The following is a 19,383-nucleotide window of genomic DNA, read 5'->3' on the forward strand; positions in this document are numbered from 1 at the left end:
CATACTGCTAGAGCCCACAAGTCAACAAGTCTCTTTTTTTCAAGACACTCCTTCCTTTGGCTACTCCTTTACCTTTTGGCTATTTTTTCTTGAGCATAACCTGAATATATTTTACCTTTGTCCAAGCCAATATGACAGAATACAGAGCCTGAAGGGGGAATATGCATGGCCTGAACCCATGCATTCTCTGGGAACAGGGGATGGATTCCCTTGAAGCTGGCAACTTCACCACCCCTAGATCCCATCATACACTTGAGAAGTAGTTACTACATCTTCCATGTGCTGGTGCTAGGCATAGCTATTATTAACTTGCTTCTTGATTTCTTGCCCGTGCTCTGAGAAATTATCTACTTGAAAATATTTGCTTTGTACCAGAGTCCTGTGAGAGTCATTCCGACTGTTATATTGTTGTTATGCGCAACTCATTTGCATTCCACAGGCTGATACCCAGCTAAGAACAGGGACATGCAGTGTTTGGAGATAGGCAGCAACTGCCAGCAGCTGCATTCCTGCACAAGAGGGAAAGCACTGCTTGCCTTATCAAAAGGCAATCCTTTTAGGATCTCATTGAGTTCTCTATAACTAATTTTGGTAACACAATCTCACATAGCAGCCCTGGAAAGATACAACCTTCAGTTAAAGAGTTTCTGCATACATCAGCACTTGTCCCAAAGAGAAGTCAGGTCATGAATAGCACACATTTTCTCTCGGGTCACAAGTGCCAAATATTTACTGCTTAACTAAATGGTAAGATTAATGGAAATAACTGTCCTTTTCCTTTTCTCTCATTTCCAGGTAGTCTGTCATCTTACCAAGTACTGTCTGAGCATCTGATGTTTGGTTATAAAGTGGATGTAATGAGAAAGATAGATCAGAAAATGATTTTCAGGCTTCATAGGAAATCCATAGAGTGGCATGAGGTAAGAGAAGAAGGGTCTCTCCTACTCATCCCACTGAGAGTCATTAGAGAAAGTTGATTTTCTGTTTGGAGTTGTCAGAGTGCAGGGCTGCCTTACAATCTTTGAAAAGGACTTGTGAATGTGTATGCCCTTCTTTTAGACGCTAAGGAAGATAGATGCCATGAAGAGAGCAAGTCTACTGTGAAGATCTTACCTGGCTTCAGAAAGACGGAGAAATGTGAGGTTTCCAAACAGGCCTAAGATGTGCAATTTCAACTATGCATTCAAAGTATTCAGGTCAGGTACCCATACCAGCCTTCAACCCAGCAAGATGAAGCAGCAAAGCTCGAGGAGAAAAAACACTGTTCTTCTCACAGAGCATTAACCTGTTACAACCTGTTATTAGCCCACTAATTTTTCAGCCAGTCTGTAGTGATATCAAATGTAAAAAAACTCACCAAACCTTTAGCATATCTAGAGGGATTCCATACCACGTGCCTGGTTTCAATCTGAGAACCAACCATGGTCATAATGCATCCTGCCTATCGGTATGTTGCTCTCAGTTTGGTGATGACAAAACACGCTGTCGTCAACTTTACATACAGAGTTAACTAATTAACAATGGCTGTACTCAATCTTGCATCACCAACTAATTTCCAAGGAAAAAGGTTTACACAGACCTTTATAGTATCCAGCCTCTTCCTTATTTTTTTTTCCTGAATGGTTGCCAATAATGAATTTACTCCACTGCTTATGGACAATTTGTGTCTTACAGTAAATGTCAAGGTAACATGCTTGCCATAGGACTCGAGTTGTTTAGAAACTAGTGGCTGACATCCCAAATCAATCAGAAAATCATTTGCATCTAGTTTTACTTGATAGGAAATTCAGCCTTCTCCTCCCAACCTCATTACCTCAACCTGGTACAAGAGAAAACAGAAAATGTCTTGACATATGGAAAAGATATAATCAAATTTTAAAAACTGAAGTCCTTATCCTGATCTCCCAAAACTTTTCCTACTTGCTGCTATTTATATAGATTACTGGCATCCATCTGCTTTCTTTCTCTAAGGAATCTAATAAACCTGAAATTTCCCTGGATGAGGTATTTTATCCAGTTAGTTTGAGGAGAGTCAGACCCATAAAGTTCATCAAACGATTCAGGAAATACCTGGTCCTTTAAATGTCTGTATACATTCGCTATCATATAATTCAGTAAATCAAAAAGCTGCTAGAAACTAAGAAACAATCAGATTTGGTGCAGAGTATTAAGGTGTTACCTTCAACAGTTTAGTCTTTTTTCAGTAGTGTGCCACCCATCCTGTTTCAATTATATATATGTACACATTTTGCTACATGTAAACATTTTTTCTGGAGGTAGATGAATCTTTTTGAAATAAATGAGAACCTTGACTGTTTTAAACTAAATGCATCTATATTATATAACATACAGTTTATACAAAAACAGAGATGCAAGAACCCAGACTTCTTCTGTATTAACATAAATGTTTGTTTATACACTAGAAATGACATTTTATGAGGAACCTTGGAAACCACTACTAAAAACGAAAATCTTGTCTCCATGTGAAAAAAAATATACTATTCAGAAGTTTATTTTGGCCAAACTTACCTTATCTTTTCCTGAGCAATCTGAAACACTGGGAACTGGTGCAGGCTATTGGGAATCACAGTCTCTTATTTCTTACCAACTTTCTTATCAAAAAGATATTTACATCCTTTGTCTCAATAGGCTGGAGACAAGAAACGAAAGCCTTCATGGAAGTCAGAGTGATGTTTTCTGAGACTTCAGTCTCTTAATGCACTGTTTTAAAGCACTCAGTAGCTCCCCAACCAGTAATGTCACAGTCTAAAATCGTTGGAAAACAAAATGATCTTTAACGTTGGGGCATTTGTCAGGTTTTTCATCCCCAGTTGGTTGAACAGTCTCCTAGGTGGTGTTGCGGTGTGACACAGAATCTAGTAATTTTCTAGGTGTTTTTTTTTCCCACATTTTCCCTATCAGTGTTATTGCTTTTACTAGACTTCAGTTCTTGATTTTTGCCCTGCATGTGGGAAGATGTGCTAATGGAAAGAATATAAGATCTATTCTAAACCAGGTAGTAAATAGAAAGATATGTATTGAATGAAAACGGGAAGACAAAGCAAAAGGTATCCATCATCTGACTCAAGACTAGGCCTACTCATATGTAAATTCATAAGATAAAAAGTCTTTTCAGCTTATTTTTGGAAGAATGCAACCTGCATTGCCATAGTTTGTCTTTTGCATTTACATTTTTATATCTGAGAACATATTCACACAATATTGACCACCGCATCACAGACAGAAAGTGCTATTGTTTGACTTCTCTTTGGCTGAGGTTGTCTTGTAGTGCTTGTTTCCAAAGAACACATTCAATTGTACCATTCTATTTCTAACACAAAGACAAAAGGAGGAATAATAAAAAAAAAAATCTGTTTCCCCTGAGCTATGTCAGAAAGTGCTGTACTAGGAGATGTGAGCCTAGAGGTATTACTATTCAATATGCAGACTCACTCTGTGGATTTCTTGTATCTACAGATACTGGGCTGTTATCAAGAACAGTGTCTGTGGAGAGGAAACAAATTCTAAGAGCATCAGGAGTTCTGTAAGAACACTGAGGGTTTAACCTTCATATGGCAAAAGCACAGTATGGAACTAAACAGATGCTATAAAACTCTCCAGTAATATACATGGCCTGCTGTTGGGAAGATGGTTCACAATGAGGAAAGAGGTTAATGATATACCAATGGTCAGTGAAAGCTGCAAGAGGACATTACATCCAGGGTGAAGTTCTCTTCCATTACCATGAAAGAATGCTTAAAGGGTGGAAGACTTCACATAGCCCTCCACAGACACCACAGTACATTTTCTTCTTCCTTCCCTACCCCATTTTGGTCACGATTGTGCTGTGCTCCTTTAAAAAGTGACAGGGATAGTCAGCTCACTAGAAAGCATCCCTACAGAGACCATCTACTGGACCTGCTCAAAGGGAACAAGACACAGGATGGAGCACATGGCAGGCAAGAATATTTCACAGAAAACTTAGCTAGTGCAAGATTGTACAGAAGGATAGCAACATGGAACAAGGACTGTATCAGGAAATCCACCCTGAGGGATGAGGGAAGGACATTTCTCAGTGATCAGAGGTGACAGAATAGAATTGAGTAGGCTCAGACACAGTGATTGGAAGAATCTAGGACATAGGGAAGCTGGTATTAAAGTAATGGGTGATTTAAAGTGCTTTTAATTTTATTATGTTTGACTCATGCTTTGAGTTTTTCCTACTTACAAAGTTCAGTTCATATTACAATGACATATAGCATTTTCCCAGCCGAGCTTCAAAGCTTTTTGATCTTTGTGAAGTTCCTGGAGAACAGGGTGCCCAGGGAGGTTGTGGGGTCTCCTTCCTTGGAGGTCTTCAAGACCCACCTAGACATGTTCCTAATCTAAGTGACCCTGCTTCTGCAGGAGGGTTGGACTAGATGATCTCTAAAGGTCCCTTCCAACCCCTACTATTCTACGATTCACAGTAGAAGCAGATTCACCTTAAATGACTGTCTGACACGGAGTCCTGCAGCTGGCCATTGGCCTCTGTAACTTCCCCTCCTTTTTTGCAGTATCCCAATGGGCACGCTATAGATACCTGCTCAGCAGGATTTTCTAATACAGAATGTGACTACAGCCTTGAAAGACTGAAGCAATAGCTCTGAGGTATTGTACCTACAACAGTAGCCTCACAGACTGTCATGATAATCAGCTAGGGGAACTGGTAGGAAAATAGCGAACATTTCAAAACCTGTCCTTTGTTTCATAAAAGTCCTTCAACAGAGAAGGAATGCCATGAAATATTTCTTTTTTTTAAACAAAATAGCATTTCCTGATTAAAAGTAGCTCTAGCTATGACAAAAAAATTTTGAAAAACTGTTTAGTATTGGTATCCAGTAGAACTTACAGGATAAATAATAGCTGAAAGCCTCAAATTATCATTTAGTCTTTTTCCAGAGCCTAACTTGAAGACGGTGCTTGGCAATTTCCAGTGCCTTCCACCAGCTGAGCTGATTAGCTCATGATCAGTGCTGAGCAGTGTAACTTAACTTGCCTGTCACTGAGGGCATTTGCTGCCAGCTGAGCACACTCACAAAGACAATTAGTAAGACTCAGCCAACATGTGATAACTTGCAGTGATGTTTATTTTTCCTTTCAAGCCTCATACTAAGAAGCAGTATGAAGCAAAAGAGGTTTTGAGAACTAAATGAGGGAAGTCTATTGTACAAAGGAAAAAAAAGATGTTTTTCCTCCCCAGCTTGCATATTAATACTGGTAGAAAACCTTGCTAAGTGACTTGCTTTGCTCTAGTCAACTTGCAGTTCTGTGTAGACCTTGCTTTACAACGTGGAATGTACAGTGAATTCATCAGAACATCCCGATTTTAGGCTTAAACTAATAATAATAAAAAAAGAAACAAACCCAACTCTATATATCTATATATAAATAAAAGATCTATAAACCCATTGCAATACTTGAGTTCAATAGATACAACAGACTACTTACTACAATACAGTTTAATTAGATGAGTTCCAAGTTCCTCACTTTGGCCATGCATCACTTTTTAAAGGGAAACAGAAAAAAGGTTGAAGTAGGTTGAAATAAATTATTTAATGCTAATTTATTATCTCCATTAGTATTCTATCACTGTGCCTTATCATGGTAACATAACAAATTCTGTGCACTTCATGAGAATGCTAATAAGAATGCACTCTGGCTCTGAAATAATTTTAGTTTCAGTGATAGAGATGAAAGTTACTTGAAATCAGCTTATAATTAGGTAAGATTCTTAATGTTGTGCTAATAATCATAACAGGAATTTAATTGAACATTTTGGTAGGGTGAAAAAGTGCTGTACCTGAACCTGTAATTTTGTTAGCACCGACACACTCTTTCTCCTACTTTCTCCCTACTGCCAGTGCGAGTTACTTTTTTCTTCTAAGTCAAATTTGAAGAGTCTCTTCCATATTCAAGAATTTTGTATTTAAGTGAACCTGCTCTCAACAAAAAAAAGTAAAAAACCTTGCCAAAAGTTCATTTTCTGCTGTAACAATTTACTTGCATCACATAAAGAATTTAAATATTCATGAAACTAGACTTAAACCTTAAGAAGTTTCTTCATATCCTGTTAGAAGGTAAACTTCAGTGAAGTAAAACAAAAATTTTAATTTATGAATTAAAAGGCTTGACATCATGCTTCCAACAATGGAATTGGTGAGATTGTCTCCTTCCCCATCCCCCTCTTTTAAAAATATAGTGTAAATAAACACAAGTTAGCAGAAGGTAAAGTGATATGGAGAAAAAAAATTCCACAAACCAAACACAAAACCCGAACAGGAATGGAAAAAGTCTGCTGTTTATATTTGCTTAAAAAAAAAAAAAAAGACAAAGTTTATTATATCTCCCTTAAAAAAAATCAAAATCAAAACAACCTCCCTTGAACATGTTGGCAGTGCTATTAAACCACATGGACTGAGAATGGAATAGAGCCAATTTAAAGGCATAGACAAATGGGAAACTGGAATAAAAGAGGCACAAGGCAACTGTTCAAATTAGATAAGATAAACTTACGCTTGTTGTGTATGCAGCTTCAGGATCATCCTCTAACACTCGTGACAAACCAAAATCAGAGACTTTGCACATGAGGTTACTGTTGACCAAGATATTACGGGCTGCCAGATCACGGTGTACATAGCCCATGTCTGAGAGGTACTTCATGCCAGATGCAATCCCCCGCAGCATGCCAACCAGCTGGATGACTGTGAAGTGGCCATCATGCTTCTGCAAATAAAGATGCAAGTTCAAAGAAAACAGCTGATTTTCATTAACTTTGTACTAGTGATATTAACTACAGCCTATATTTAAAATATGTTTGTAATCCAGCCAGACATCCTGCTCCCTGCAAGTTTATCTTTTCAAGTACTTAACCGTTAGCAGTGCAAGCTATCCCATCTCTCATTTTGCATTTTATCCCCCATAACTTCCACATTTTCACACATTCCACAATCATTCTACTGACAGCACTGTCTTTTATCCTCAGTTACTTCAAACACTTTCCTCAAACACTATTTTTAAATACAAGAATTACACCACACAGAAAAATCTTCTCTTCATCTCTAACCCCACGGTCTCAGCAAACAATAACCTATCTTTTTATTGCCTTGATCTTGATTGTCTGCATGATGTATTTATGTTACTTCACTTTTTTGGTTTTTTTTTGAGTGGTTTATTTGTTTAAAAAAAAAAACCCCGAACAAACCAAATATGGGAAAAGTTTGAGGCTTCACCTGTTCTTCACCTAACACCCTATAAATTTTTTGCTGAAATTTAGGGGTCATGTAGATTTTCCAAAGGCTCCCTGGTTGACTAATAAGCCTGTTAAGCTCAGGCCCATGAATGCATTAAGCTACTTAACTCCTGCTGAAACAAATATTTTTTTTTTATTTGAAGAATTGTTAACCACACTTGCCCATCTGGTCAGTCTTGAAGGGCTTCAGTTTCCTGTCTGCAACATTAAAGTGAATGCTTCTGTACTTCCTACATCAGAAGGCTCATGAATTATGTGGTAGTGGAGACCAAATCAGTACCTGTACAGAAGTCTTAATGTGGGCTCCTTGCCTGGTTTAGGTCTGCCCTATCTACTGCTTACAGCGGTATCTTTGTGAACTCAGCTGGCAGACATTTAGCTTCTCATGGATTATTCAGTAAGCCAGGCTTTTATGTTAGCAGGAACAGTCAAATATAAACCAAAAAGATCTTCCCTACAAGCAAGTTAACTTTCCATTTTCTCTTTCAGAATTTTCAGCAGTGGGTTACAGACAAGTAGCAGTGTTCTGATTAGCATTCTGGACATTTCTCTTGCTTAGCTCATGCATTGAAGCAAGATGATTTTTCTAAGAGAGAAGTTTACAGTAAGTTCAACAAATTTCATAGATTCAACAATCCAACGGGCTGAAGTGCATGGATATGCTTAACTTTACTCCCAATTAGTGAAGTATTTGACCATTTCCATAATGATTTAACGTTTGGGGTCTAAACCTAGATAATCAGGATATAAACATTTAAAGAAATAGGGAATGAGTAGTCAGACATAAAGTTAACAAACACCCCATATACAAACAAACCCCAAAACTGCAGACACAGAGAAGTTTGTTGATACTTACTTCTCAGGTTAATAATCTGTCTTCTGAGATGAAGTAATAGTAGACCAAGACCTGCTTCTAATATATATTACACCACTACTTAAATCAAGAAGTTATACCGTCTTAAATAAGTAATTTAGTATGCATAAGAGGCTGCTAAATTGAAAAAGTTATTTGCCTATAAAGAAATAGGAGGAACTAATTCCTAAAGTACTGGAATTCCTAAAGTATTGGAAAGTATTTCTGAAGAAAAGTAGACAAATAGAAAAGGGAGAAACAATGTGGATTCTGCAATTTGTAGAACTTGTAAAGCATCTTGAAACTTTTTCAGTTCCTTTAATAAAATCAATTAGAAGAAAAGCTCGAGCAGAACAGCATATGGAAACCTGCATTACAGGCATCATTCACCAGTTACAGACCAGTACTGCTATGTCAAGTTATAACACAATATTTAAAAAAAAAACCCAAACATAAAAGGAAGATATGAATGGTTGCTATAAGATTTCCAAGGTACTATTCTAGGCTGACATATCAGAATGCAAAAATTCAGAACTTAACACACTTTACCAGCTAAAGCACCTTACAGCTCCATAATACCTCCCAGCAACACTTAGACCACAAACATATCACAGACTTCTCCAAACAAAACATACGTAGTAACACTTCTTTGAAACCAGCTATTTATGACAGCTTCATACCAACTTTTCTCCTTGAACGTTCTCACTATTCCTCTTGGGTCAGTACTCTGAAACCTCTTTGAATTCCCCATACAAAGCCATCACGTCACACTTATTATTGTCTCCATGAGAGACATCTGTTCCATCAGAGACACCTGTTAAGAGGTTAGTTCTGCAGACAAGACTCAGCTGAGGATCAAGACACAAGAGTGATAACCAGACATTTTACAAAAGGCAATTCCCTGTTATGGGTCTATAACATTCCCTGTCATAGGCCCCTACCACAAGAATACGGGAAACCTCTCAAAGTCCAAAATATGCCAGTGACAGATATTTCAAATAAAAACCTTTACATCTAGCAATTAAGCAAAGGAAGACAAAAGAGAATATTCTTAAATACTTTAAATCTCTTCTAATAAAGGAAGGGCATGACTTCTATCCCATATTTTATGTAATAAGGCTACATGGGATTTGCATTTTGCTTTTTATTTAGTAATTTGAAGTGTTTAATTGATTTATTAAAATTTATTAAGTTGGTTGCAAACAGTTAATACTTTTCACACTTTCCCTGTATGGATAACTTCTTTTTAGCTAACTGTAGAATTAGGATTTGGAACAAAGTACTCATGACTGACGTTGGCAAAACAACCAACCAAGCTCCCATTGACCCCTTCAACAAAGCACCAAACAAAATCTACCCCCTAAACCTCTAGATTTTGCCTATTCCTTATAATTTTTAACAGACCCATTCCTTCAACAAACTTCAGAGTCATTTGCAACCTCCCTTAACCTTTTGTCCTCTTGGATGACAAGCATTCATTCCTTTTTAAATATGTGCTGTTTCAAATCTAGATCACGCTTGACTGATTTTTCATGAAACATAACCTTTTTCTGTTCTTTCCAAGTCACAGTTTTTACCTTACCAGTAGAGCAGAAATGCCTGAGTTAACAACGATTTCATGCTTTTGCTATTCTTTCTCTTCCTCTCAGATTTCTTTGGGCTTCTATTTTGACACAAAAAGTTCAAGTTTCTTATGTCCACCTTTAAAGAGATGACAGACTTGCTAATATACCAGTTGCGATTTTATTCTGTCCTCTTTATCCCTCTGCATACTTCTCTGAATCCTCTTCTGCACTTGTTATCTTATGTTCCTTCTCATATTTGGTTTTATACCACTTCCTTGCCAGCCTTGGAGTCATAACAACTACATTTTTCCTTACAAAAAAACAGTCTTCTCACTCAAGTCTCTCTGTAATCACTTCTGCATGATTTTTCATGCCAATCTATAAACTGTTATCTTCCAATATATCACAATGTTTGTGTAATTTAAGTCGATCACGTCAGAGACTATTGGCCATATTTAACCTTTGGAAAATTCAGCTCAATGAGTGAAATTATACCAGGTATAAATCAAGCCTTGAATTTTCAGCATTTGTAAAGCTCCGTGTACATCTGTGAGTCAAACCAATCCTTTGGCAACTTTCCACTATCTTGTTTCATTTGCTTGTAATATAAGGACATAGAATGCTCATCTGAATGATATGACGGTTGCTATGCAGGGCTTTATTTTGATTCCCATAGCTTAGATTTGAAATATGCTTTTGATAAGATTCCCACTGGAATGTTAAAGGTGTTAATCAATACTGGCAGCAGTTGATACCCCTGTGGACGTACCACATTTATCCAATCATCCCATCAAATTTTAATCAGGCTTTAATGGCTTTGCTAAATAAGCAGCTGAGTATAGATGCAATATCTGAGTAGTTGCCATGTATTCATTCAGCCCTGCAAATGCCCTGAATATCTTTTTTAAAATTTTTTCTTTTCTTTCAGCTAGAGTTTACTTTTGGAAACCTTATGTACATGAAATATTATCTTCCTATTACCTTTCAATAGCACTGATGTATAGCAGAAAGGTGAAAAGGGTCAGTTACCATAGGGTAGTGTCATGGGCTTGTGTGGAGTCATTTCTGGTAATGGGGAAGGGGCAGTAATGGTGGCTTCTGTAAGAAGTTGCTTGAAACTTCTTGCTTGAAACTTGTTTGAAAGTCAGAATCACCTCTAGGGCTGAGCCAACTGGGTACCTATGCAGTCGCTTTTTAAGAAGAAGACAGGAGAGTCCTTTTCTTTCTGGGAGGTAGTGGAAGGATGATATCCTGAGTTTCTCTTATTGCTTTTCATCCTCTAGTTTCCAGCTCTAGCACTAATTCATTGCTTTTCTACAAGGTCATGGATTTTTTCTTCTTCAGAGGATTTCTTCCATTTTACTACTGAGTAATCTTTTGGAGCCGTGGTATTGAATTTTTCTGTGTTGTTTCTGGACTTTTGTCTATTCTAAAATCCACTTCTTTGCCCTAAAATTCAGAGCACTTTATGCCCTTATATTCTGAGAAGCATATAGAATTTACTACTGGTCTGAATATTTTACTGCAAATGATATAGATCTTATTTTAGATGGAGAATAGCATTAACAATAGCACATCTGTGTTTAACCTGGATCATATTCACCAGTAAAAATTTCTACTGGTCGCTATTTGAAATATGTAGGTTTTGCTATCATAGCTATGCATTTATTGTTACCATTCTACAGTGCAAAGTAAATGGTAGAGCTTTATCAGGATACATCTTCCAAAATTCAGGTTGCAACTTGGTATTTCCCGCAAGTGTTACATTTCCTCACGTGACCCGAATAAGGTCAATGTAAATTTCTTCTTCAATTGAACTGTTAACAGGGTTTCATGCAACTAGTAATATCTAATTACATTAAATGCAATACATTAAAAAGCTGAAATTAGTTAATTTTAAATGCTAATGAGTGCTTCTACATAAAAATTGAAATGCTTCTTCAACCATTAAAAATATGGGAAATCTTTTTATGATTCTAAAAAAATGTTACAAAATCAAGCCTTTCCAAGTCTTATTTAGGATACAATGCCCACTCTCAAATCTAGAAAGAAGAGCAGAGTTTTCCTTACTCATCTACAGCAAGAAGAAAGAGACGTCCTGGAATAACTGGTTTTCCCTGTCTATTTTGTTGCACTGGAATATAGCCATCACAGAATCATAGAGCTGGAAGAGACTACGAGATGGGATCAAATAATCTCCTCTGTGTCATTCTGAAAATAGTTTTCTAACCTGCACTTTAAGACCATTAGGGGTAATATTTCTTACCCTGCTCATCCTATACAATAACTTAAATAAGATGCCTCCCTTGAGCATGGCATTTAACTGGCACGAGATTGCAATTCCTCTTGGCAACTGCTTTTTATGACCATGAAGACTAAATATCTTTCTCACTCTTTCCTTTGGGCTTAACACTGAACAATCTGCAGATCTCATTTGCTTGGTAACTATTCTTTTGTATTTTGTTGTGGACTCTGCCCTCCTACACCATACAGTTCCTGAAGCATTAAGGTCCAACCAAGACACAGTACTCTTAGGCCTTGCCAGTATAAAGCAGAAATGAAAAGTTACTTCACAGACCTCACAGGGGATACTCCCATTTCTAAATTCCAGTATAGTATTTGCCATTGTCACAACATGGTGCCCCTGACCTACTGCAACCTCTAGAGTAATTTCTTCCAGCAGATTTATTTCTGAACATTTATTCTCTGTCTTCTACTCTATAGTTGATTACTCCAGCCTCAGTGGAGTATTGTGCCCTTATCCTCACTTATTTCTAATTAGGTTTTTAAACTAATCAGTTACTAAATTATTTCTTAAATTTGTTATGGTGATGAAATTCTAGCTCTGCCCTGCTGTTTGCCCACGTTTCTATTTGTCTTTGCATTGCTTGAAAATTTTGTAAGTTTAGTCACAGTCTCAGGATCTAGAAGGTTAATGAAAATATGCGGAAACACAGTCTGCAGAACAATCCTGCTTCATACAGCTTTCCAAGAAAGGTCCATTTTTTCCATATATTACGCAGACAGCACCGTATCTATCTAGTTGCTCATAAGGATCTCATTTGAGACAGTTTTAAAGCCTTATCAAGATTTATGATATCAACTGCTTCTCCGATGTCCACAAAGCCTGCATCCTGTTCCAAAAGGAAACCAGATTGACATAATTTGTTCTTGATAAATCCATGTTGGCTCATACTTATCTCACTGCTACCTTTAAGGTGCTTACAAATACTTTTTTTGATAATTTGTTCCAGAAATGTTACAGTAGTTGACATTAAGCTGACTGGCCTGTAATTTCTTGGCTTCTCTTTTACCTTCCTTTTAAAGACATTGATGCTATTGGTTCTGTTCTGATCTCCTGGTTCCTTACGTATTCTCCACGTATTCACAAAGATAAAGAGCACACTGCAAGTATGCACATTACCTATCAGATACTTTTTGGCTTTAAACAGACAAGACAGTTTGTAATAAATTTCTTGTTGTTCAATAGGCTGAATATCTACAGTGATTAAAAATACCCAGCATTTCTAAATTAACTTCCCACAGCAGTATTAGAAATATTGTTTTCTACCTCCTTTTAGCATAGTAAAACATTGCTTGAGAACAAATGTCATGTCTGTAGCATCAACAACAACTTCTCAATGTAATCTTAGATCACATAAATACATGCTGCTTACAATTTCACTATTAAGGTAATGCATTAATTCAAATCTAATTTCTAATTGCTCAGTTTGGTTTTGGTTCTGAAAAAGAAATGTTTTTATCAGTGGTCTCCAGTGCATGTTTTCTTCTTTACAGTTATTCTTGAAAGCAAACTCCACCTTTACCCTATGAGGAAAGGAATGTGCCTCCAATAAATAAAAGTGAATGCTGCATGTGAAAGCAAAAGAAAGTATTTATGAGCTCTAATGTTCTTGTCTCTCTGAGTGCAGATAAATAATAACGGGAACTACTAAACTTAGGAAAGGCCATCTGGCCTCTTTTCCCCAAAGCTGACTAGTCTAGTGAGGCCATGTTAGATGGGTATGCAACATATACTTTACAATATCATTTTACAGATTTTTCTACAGGTCTCCATTTTGCTTTTTTTTTCCCTCTTTCCCCCAAACTCACTAAATGCAGGTGCCTTCTGCAGCCTCTAAACTCTAGCTGAAAAGAGTGAGCCTGATAACAAAGCTGCTCCGAGAGTAACTTCGTAACGATTACTGCATCAGAGAGCAATATATCATAATATTTTCTCCCTCTAGTAACATTTTTCCCCACATTTTTACACTTATCTTAGTCTCTGCTAGATAGGCCTCAAGGGCCTTTCAAAATTTGGTGATGAATTCCAGGGTTTCATTTGCTGTACAGCCTGCTGCAGTCAGTGCTCTAAGGCAGTTAAGACTATTTTTTACAGAATCTTTAGAAAATCTTTTCTTTGGAAGAACAAAATATATTTGACAGCATTTTTACATATCATGCATACCTATATATAAATATAACTTTTTTTAACATGTATTTTAATTTTCTGAAGTGAAAGGAAGTGTATTGGTCAGAAGTTTTTAGGTATGAAGAGGAGCATTGCTCTAGGTAAAAGAATCTCTTCTTCCTACAGCTCAGAGATTCACAAACTGGGCCAGACTGGAGCATCTTTCAAACCTAAACATCTGTCTGTCTCTTTGAGGTACAGTTAAAGGAAAATGAGGCAAACCTTGAGGAGCATCTTTCCCACATTGATCATTGGAGAGTACATATAGCCAGTCACAAACAAATATCCCCTAAAGTCAGCTTACAGATACATTACTTTTCTGTGAATTAAATCCATATCCATACTGAGTAATGCACAAGGAGGATGAGGGCAGACCACAGCCAGTAGATGCTCTCCAGGTATCACTCTGTGTAACTGAACTCAAAAAAGCAGAAGTCTGCCCAAGCACATAAGCCACCTAAATTCTTGATCATCCCCTTTCCATCTATGTGATGCTACATCCAATTATTTTAGCCTTTAGGTGGAGCTGTGAAAACAGTAGATGAGATTTCATAGCTCCATAAGTCTGTGAGGTATCTAAAGGAGGGAGGCTGTGTCAGGGTGAAAGCATCAACCGTGGGGCAAAGGACTTTTATAGGAATTAATGAAATCATCTGACAGGTAAGAGGGATATCATCGTATTGCAATCATCTGACAGGTTTCTGAGAGAAATGTGGTATCCAGCACAAAAAGCGAGGGACTGAAAATGGGATTCAGACGCAAGTTATATTACTAAATCACCCTCCAAACTGCTGTGTGGGCCTGGGGGCAATGTGGCACTCATCTCATCTCATCTCATTTTCCTTCAGAAAAATGGGATTACATTTATATCATGTGTGAAGACTGCAAGATCATCAAGCAGTGGTTCAATACCTGTGTGGTTTACTTGTCACGACCATGCTCAGAGAACAGGCATCTGAAACCATTAGTGGTAGCAAACTGCTTGCTAAAAAGATTTTGTGGTGTTTTGACATGTGCTTTTGTTGTTGGGTTATTTTTTTAATTATGCATCTCTTTTGGTTGTCTTTCTTGTCATGTCATCTATAGTCTGTATCAACAAGCCTAAGGAAAAATATCTGACTGCAATTATGCTATCTATTTACTAAGGACATATTTCTATCAATACAGATAGCTACCCTTTCAGCTTTTCATGGGCTTATTTATCTCCATGATGCAGACAAATGACTGCAACATAAAGACAGCATGCTCTGTCCAAAGTCTGTGTGTGAAGTTGGTAGCAGAAAATCATACCTCGATCTCCACAATTCCCAAGCTGAAGTATTAGCCATTTTCTTTCCAAGCACAGATTACTTCCATCTGGCAGATATTGGAATAATACTGAAAGGTGTGCCTCTACTTCCTAAGGAAATACTAAGCTGGGAGTTCATGTCCTTTTACAGAGAAATCTGTCCAAGTGTTGCCCAAAATTAAATCACATGTACCTTAGTTCTAGTCAAACGCCCAATTAGTTGACAGCAAATTTCAGGTATATTTTTGTTGGGTGATTAATCTACATGTCTCAATCTTATATGAGAAAGATGTTTGCAGAAATGAGTTTCATATAATTGCAAAAATCATGCAGGATTTTTGAGGGAAATTTAGTGTCAAGCGTTTTCGGCAATTTAGGGTATCTGATGGTGCACAATCGCTGTAATTAATTACCATCATCTTACAGAATTGGTTCTAATTAGCTGCTGCCGTTCCACTAAGAATATATCTGCAGCATCTTCATATTGCAAATGCATCCCAAATATTTTACCCAAAAGCTCAAATTTAGCAGCCAGTATACAGGATATTTTGTGGAGTGGGGAAGACAATCTAGCTGAGCTTGCTATTTAATTCCTACAAATGGCAGAAAGCTGGAGACTTGGTCGCATAACTGCAACCAAAATACAACACTAAATAAGATGAAGGATGAGTGTGAGTTGCTGACCTGGAATTTGGGGGAACTGTCTTCATTTCTCCTCTCTGCCATGCTGTGCATATCATGCAATATGCTGGTGCTTTATTTCCCTATCTATAAAGCAAGGAAGTAAAGGATATTAATATTTTAGGGTTTAGAGGTTGAGTTTCATTTTGAGGCTATGATTTGTAACAAACTTAGCATAAAAGCTAGTATCCCACCAAGGCTGAGAGAAAGATGATGGCAAATGTCTTCCCTGAGGAGCTGTTCTTCTGGAATACTGTCACATTGTTCATCACAGAGTCTCACTTTGAATTTGTAAGATGGACCCATTTTTACAAGCTTTTGGAGAAGTACAGGCTGGAGGGATATGCTGGTTAATTTCTGCAGGTTACGATGTGAGGGGAAATACTTTTTATGGTAAGAAATGGATTTTTTTCTCTTCTCTGTAAAAAAACTTTATAGTAACAAGTGATTCCTCTAAATAATAAGACAGACTATTTTATAGGCCCTTTTAAATCTTACCACAGAAGAATCATTATATTCATTGAACACTTCATTAGGATTGCTAAAGATAAACCCTCTCTGCTTCTTTGTATCTTCACAAAAGCTTTTAAAAATGTAGACATATATCTGCAGGAAACAACTATTATTAATGAAGTAATTGGATTTCTTTTTAAACAAGTTACTTTGCAGCCATTTGCTCTGCTAATTATTAACAGAAATGCTGAGGATATATCTACAGGGCTTTGGGATGCTGAATATTATCTAAAAACTTTTAAAAAGCATTTTAGAAGAATAAACTACATCTAAAGTGTGGATTGAAGCTGTAAAATAATTTACATAGAAATCAAATGCAGAAATTAGTAGCTCACATTTCTCCCCAACAGTTTTGCCTACAAATTTATCTGATGCAGTATGAGAAGTATTGATTCACAGTGATATCATAATTTTGCTGATCTCTGTTTCTATTAAAGTATCCTAATAACTACTCTGAGAAATAAATGCATGCAAATAATAATTGGAATATAGAATAATAGAATTCATATTTCTTATGAATTATTTCACTATTTGGTTTTATTCTTTTCTAGGAAATTCTGCACACATACACGCACAAACATGCACATAGTTTCAGGCCCAGGCAAGTCATCCAGGCACTGCTGAAAAATTATAGACCAAGGAAGCTTCAGGTACTCAAATTAATGTCAGTCTGTCTGCTGCAAATGGATAGAGAGATAAGCCAGCAAGGCAAGGGGAGTGATTTTTAAAACCTACCCAGTTTCTAAGAAGAACTTGATGATATCAAACTCTCCAGAAAAAATAACTTGATTTTGAGAGATCGGCAAATTCTCACCAGAAAATGTGATGCTGGTGTGTTTCTGACAACATAGCAGATATCTGTCATGTGTCTTGACAAAGGAAAATAAAAAATTATTTGGGAGAGTTGGTGAAGAAGACAATAAGAAATGATAGAGAAAAAATGCTATGAGATAATCAAAACGAAGGTAGAGATAATGTCTAGAAATATCTAAGATACTGGTTCTAATGTTGCTTTCAGGGTAGCATCCTGTTCCAGATGCTCTTCTCTTGTGGTTCTTTTCTCAACCTGCTGTTAAACAAGTACTCTATGACTTTCTCTCTCTCTCTGATTTAACTCTTCCTTCTAAATTGTTGGCTGTCTATTTTCCTCCTGTTTATTCACTCTTTTCTTATCAGTTCCTTCTTCCTGCTATCAAGGCATCCTTGAATCACCATCAACTAGAGTTTCTTGCACATATTTTCACGGCTCCTTCTTGAACACCTCTCCATTGCACTTGGGATAAACTTTCAAACAAGTTCACAAACCCATAGTCTGCTATTCTCCAACCTAACCTTGCCTACAACCCCAGTTTTACCACTCTGCAAGACTGCCATTACTAAGACCTGCTGTTTACTTCTTAAGTCAATTTGAAATACTTGACAATCAAATTATTTACACAGGGTCTCACGTCACTGGGCCTCCAGAGCATTTCCAGAGATTCTGTTCACAAAGAGACCATTTTAGGATAAGTTTAGCTTGGGGGGGGTCATCCTTTCCTTCTACATTTCTAAGAAAAATGAAATACAATTGTGACAACATATTATTCATGCTTTCTGTATCCCTTTTTTAATGTTTATTAATGACCTTCAGGGTTAAATAATGGCAGGACATTTCACTCTTGAACTGCTTTCTAATTCAATTTTTTAAATGCAAGTAACCATAAATAATTACCAATCAATTACCAAGTCTATTCTAGACTTCACCAACTGAAAAATCACAACAAAGTATTTTTGAAGGTGACAGAAAAAAATGAACTGCTTTCATAGGGTTAGGCATTTGTGCTTCAATATTTTTCATCACAAAAACACTATTTGAAATACATTTTGCTAAATATCGGAACTACTTTTGTAAAAGAAAGCAATTACATTCTTAAGTTTAAATCTCCTTTTTTTCCAGCCATGCTCTAATGCATCACTGTACCTCAGAAATGTACTCTGGGGAAAATCCTTCTATTCTTCACTAAAAATCCATGAATAACATTATGTAGAAATTAATTTATGATAAATTATTTGAAATCTTAACTTAGAATGGTGCCTTATTCAAATGTCATCAGAAAATGGCACCTCACCCGCAGAAAGGAGTCAAGGGATCCATTCTCCATGTATTCAACTACAATCATTACTGGTCTGCCTGCAAAACAGCAAAGAAACACATTAGGATTACAATATATGATGGAGCTTTTATAATACCAGCTGTTATGCATAGATTATTAACATATATGTTATGTATTTTCAAAATACTCATTTATATCACAAACACAATTCCCTATGTTATTCTCTAAGAATTATTTTCTATTCTTTTTTTTTTTGGTCCTGGATTAGCTGAACGTACATCCTTTGCTCTGAATGTATTCTCCTATTAGAAAAGAGCCAAGAAGAGCCTGAGATTTCCAAATAGCAACATTTGCTGTGTAACATTTTGGAATATATTTGAGTTAAGGCAAAAAAAAAAATCATAAGCCAGGTCCAAGAAATTAAAAACTCAGTGCCATAATTTTCCTCTCAAAGAAACACATCTCTATGATTTACAGGCATACAGATAAAAAGAACAGGTTGTCATAAAAAAACCTCTCCTAGATTAGATGTGTATTGGATGTGTATATTCCACCAAAACATATGTGGCATATACACAATGTTACTGAAATCAAACTTTTGCTCAACTAGCATGGCTTTCCTGTGTGG

At 36.7% G+C, this 19,383-nt stretch overlaps 1 protein-coding gene across 1 annotated transcript in view; it reads right to left on the minus strand.

The window, feature by feature from the left end:
* EPHA6 (EPH receptor A6) overlaps positions 1-19,383 on the minus strand; it is a 497,763-nt gene that overhangs the window by 44,918 nt on the left and 433,462 nt on the right. The window contains exons 14-15 of the mRNA XM_062003218.1: positions 18,771-18,832; positions 6,556-6,765 (exon numbers count right to left, since the gene is read on the minus strand). Coding sequence (XP_061859202.1) covers positions 6,556-6,765; positions 18,771-18,832 — 272 coding nt within the window. The remainder of the gene's footprint in view (positions 1-6,555; positions 6,766-18,770; positions 18,833-19,383) is intronic.

This window comes from Colius striatus, chromosome 1, assembly GCF_028858725.1.
Source record: "Colius striatus isolate bColStr4 chromosome 1, bColStr4.1.hap1, whole genome shotgun sequence".
Classification (NCBI taxonomy): domain Eukaryota; kingdom Metazoa; phylum Chordata; class Aves; order Coliiformes; family Coliidae; genus Colius; species Colius striatus.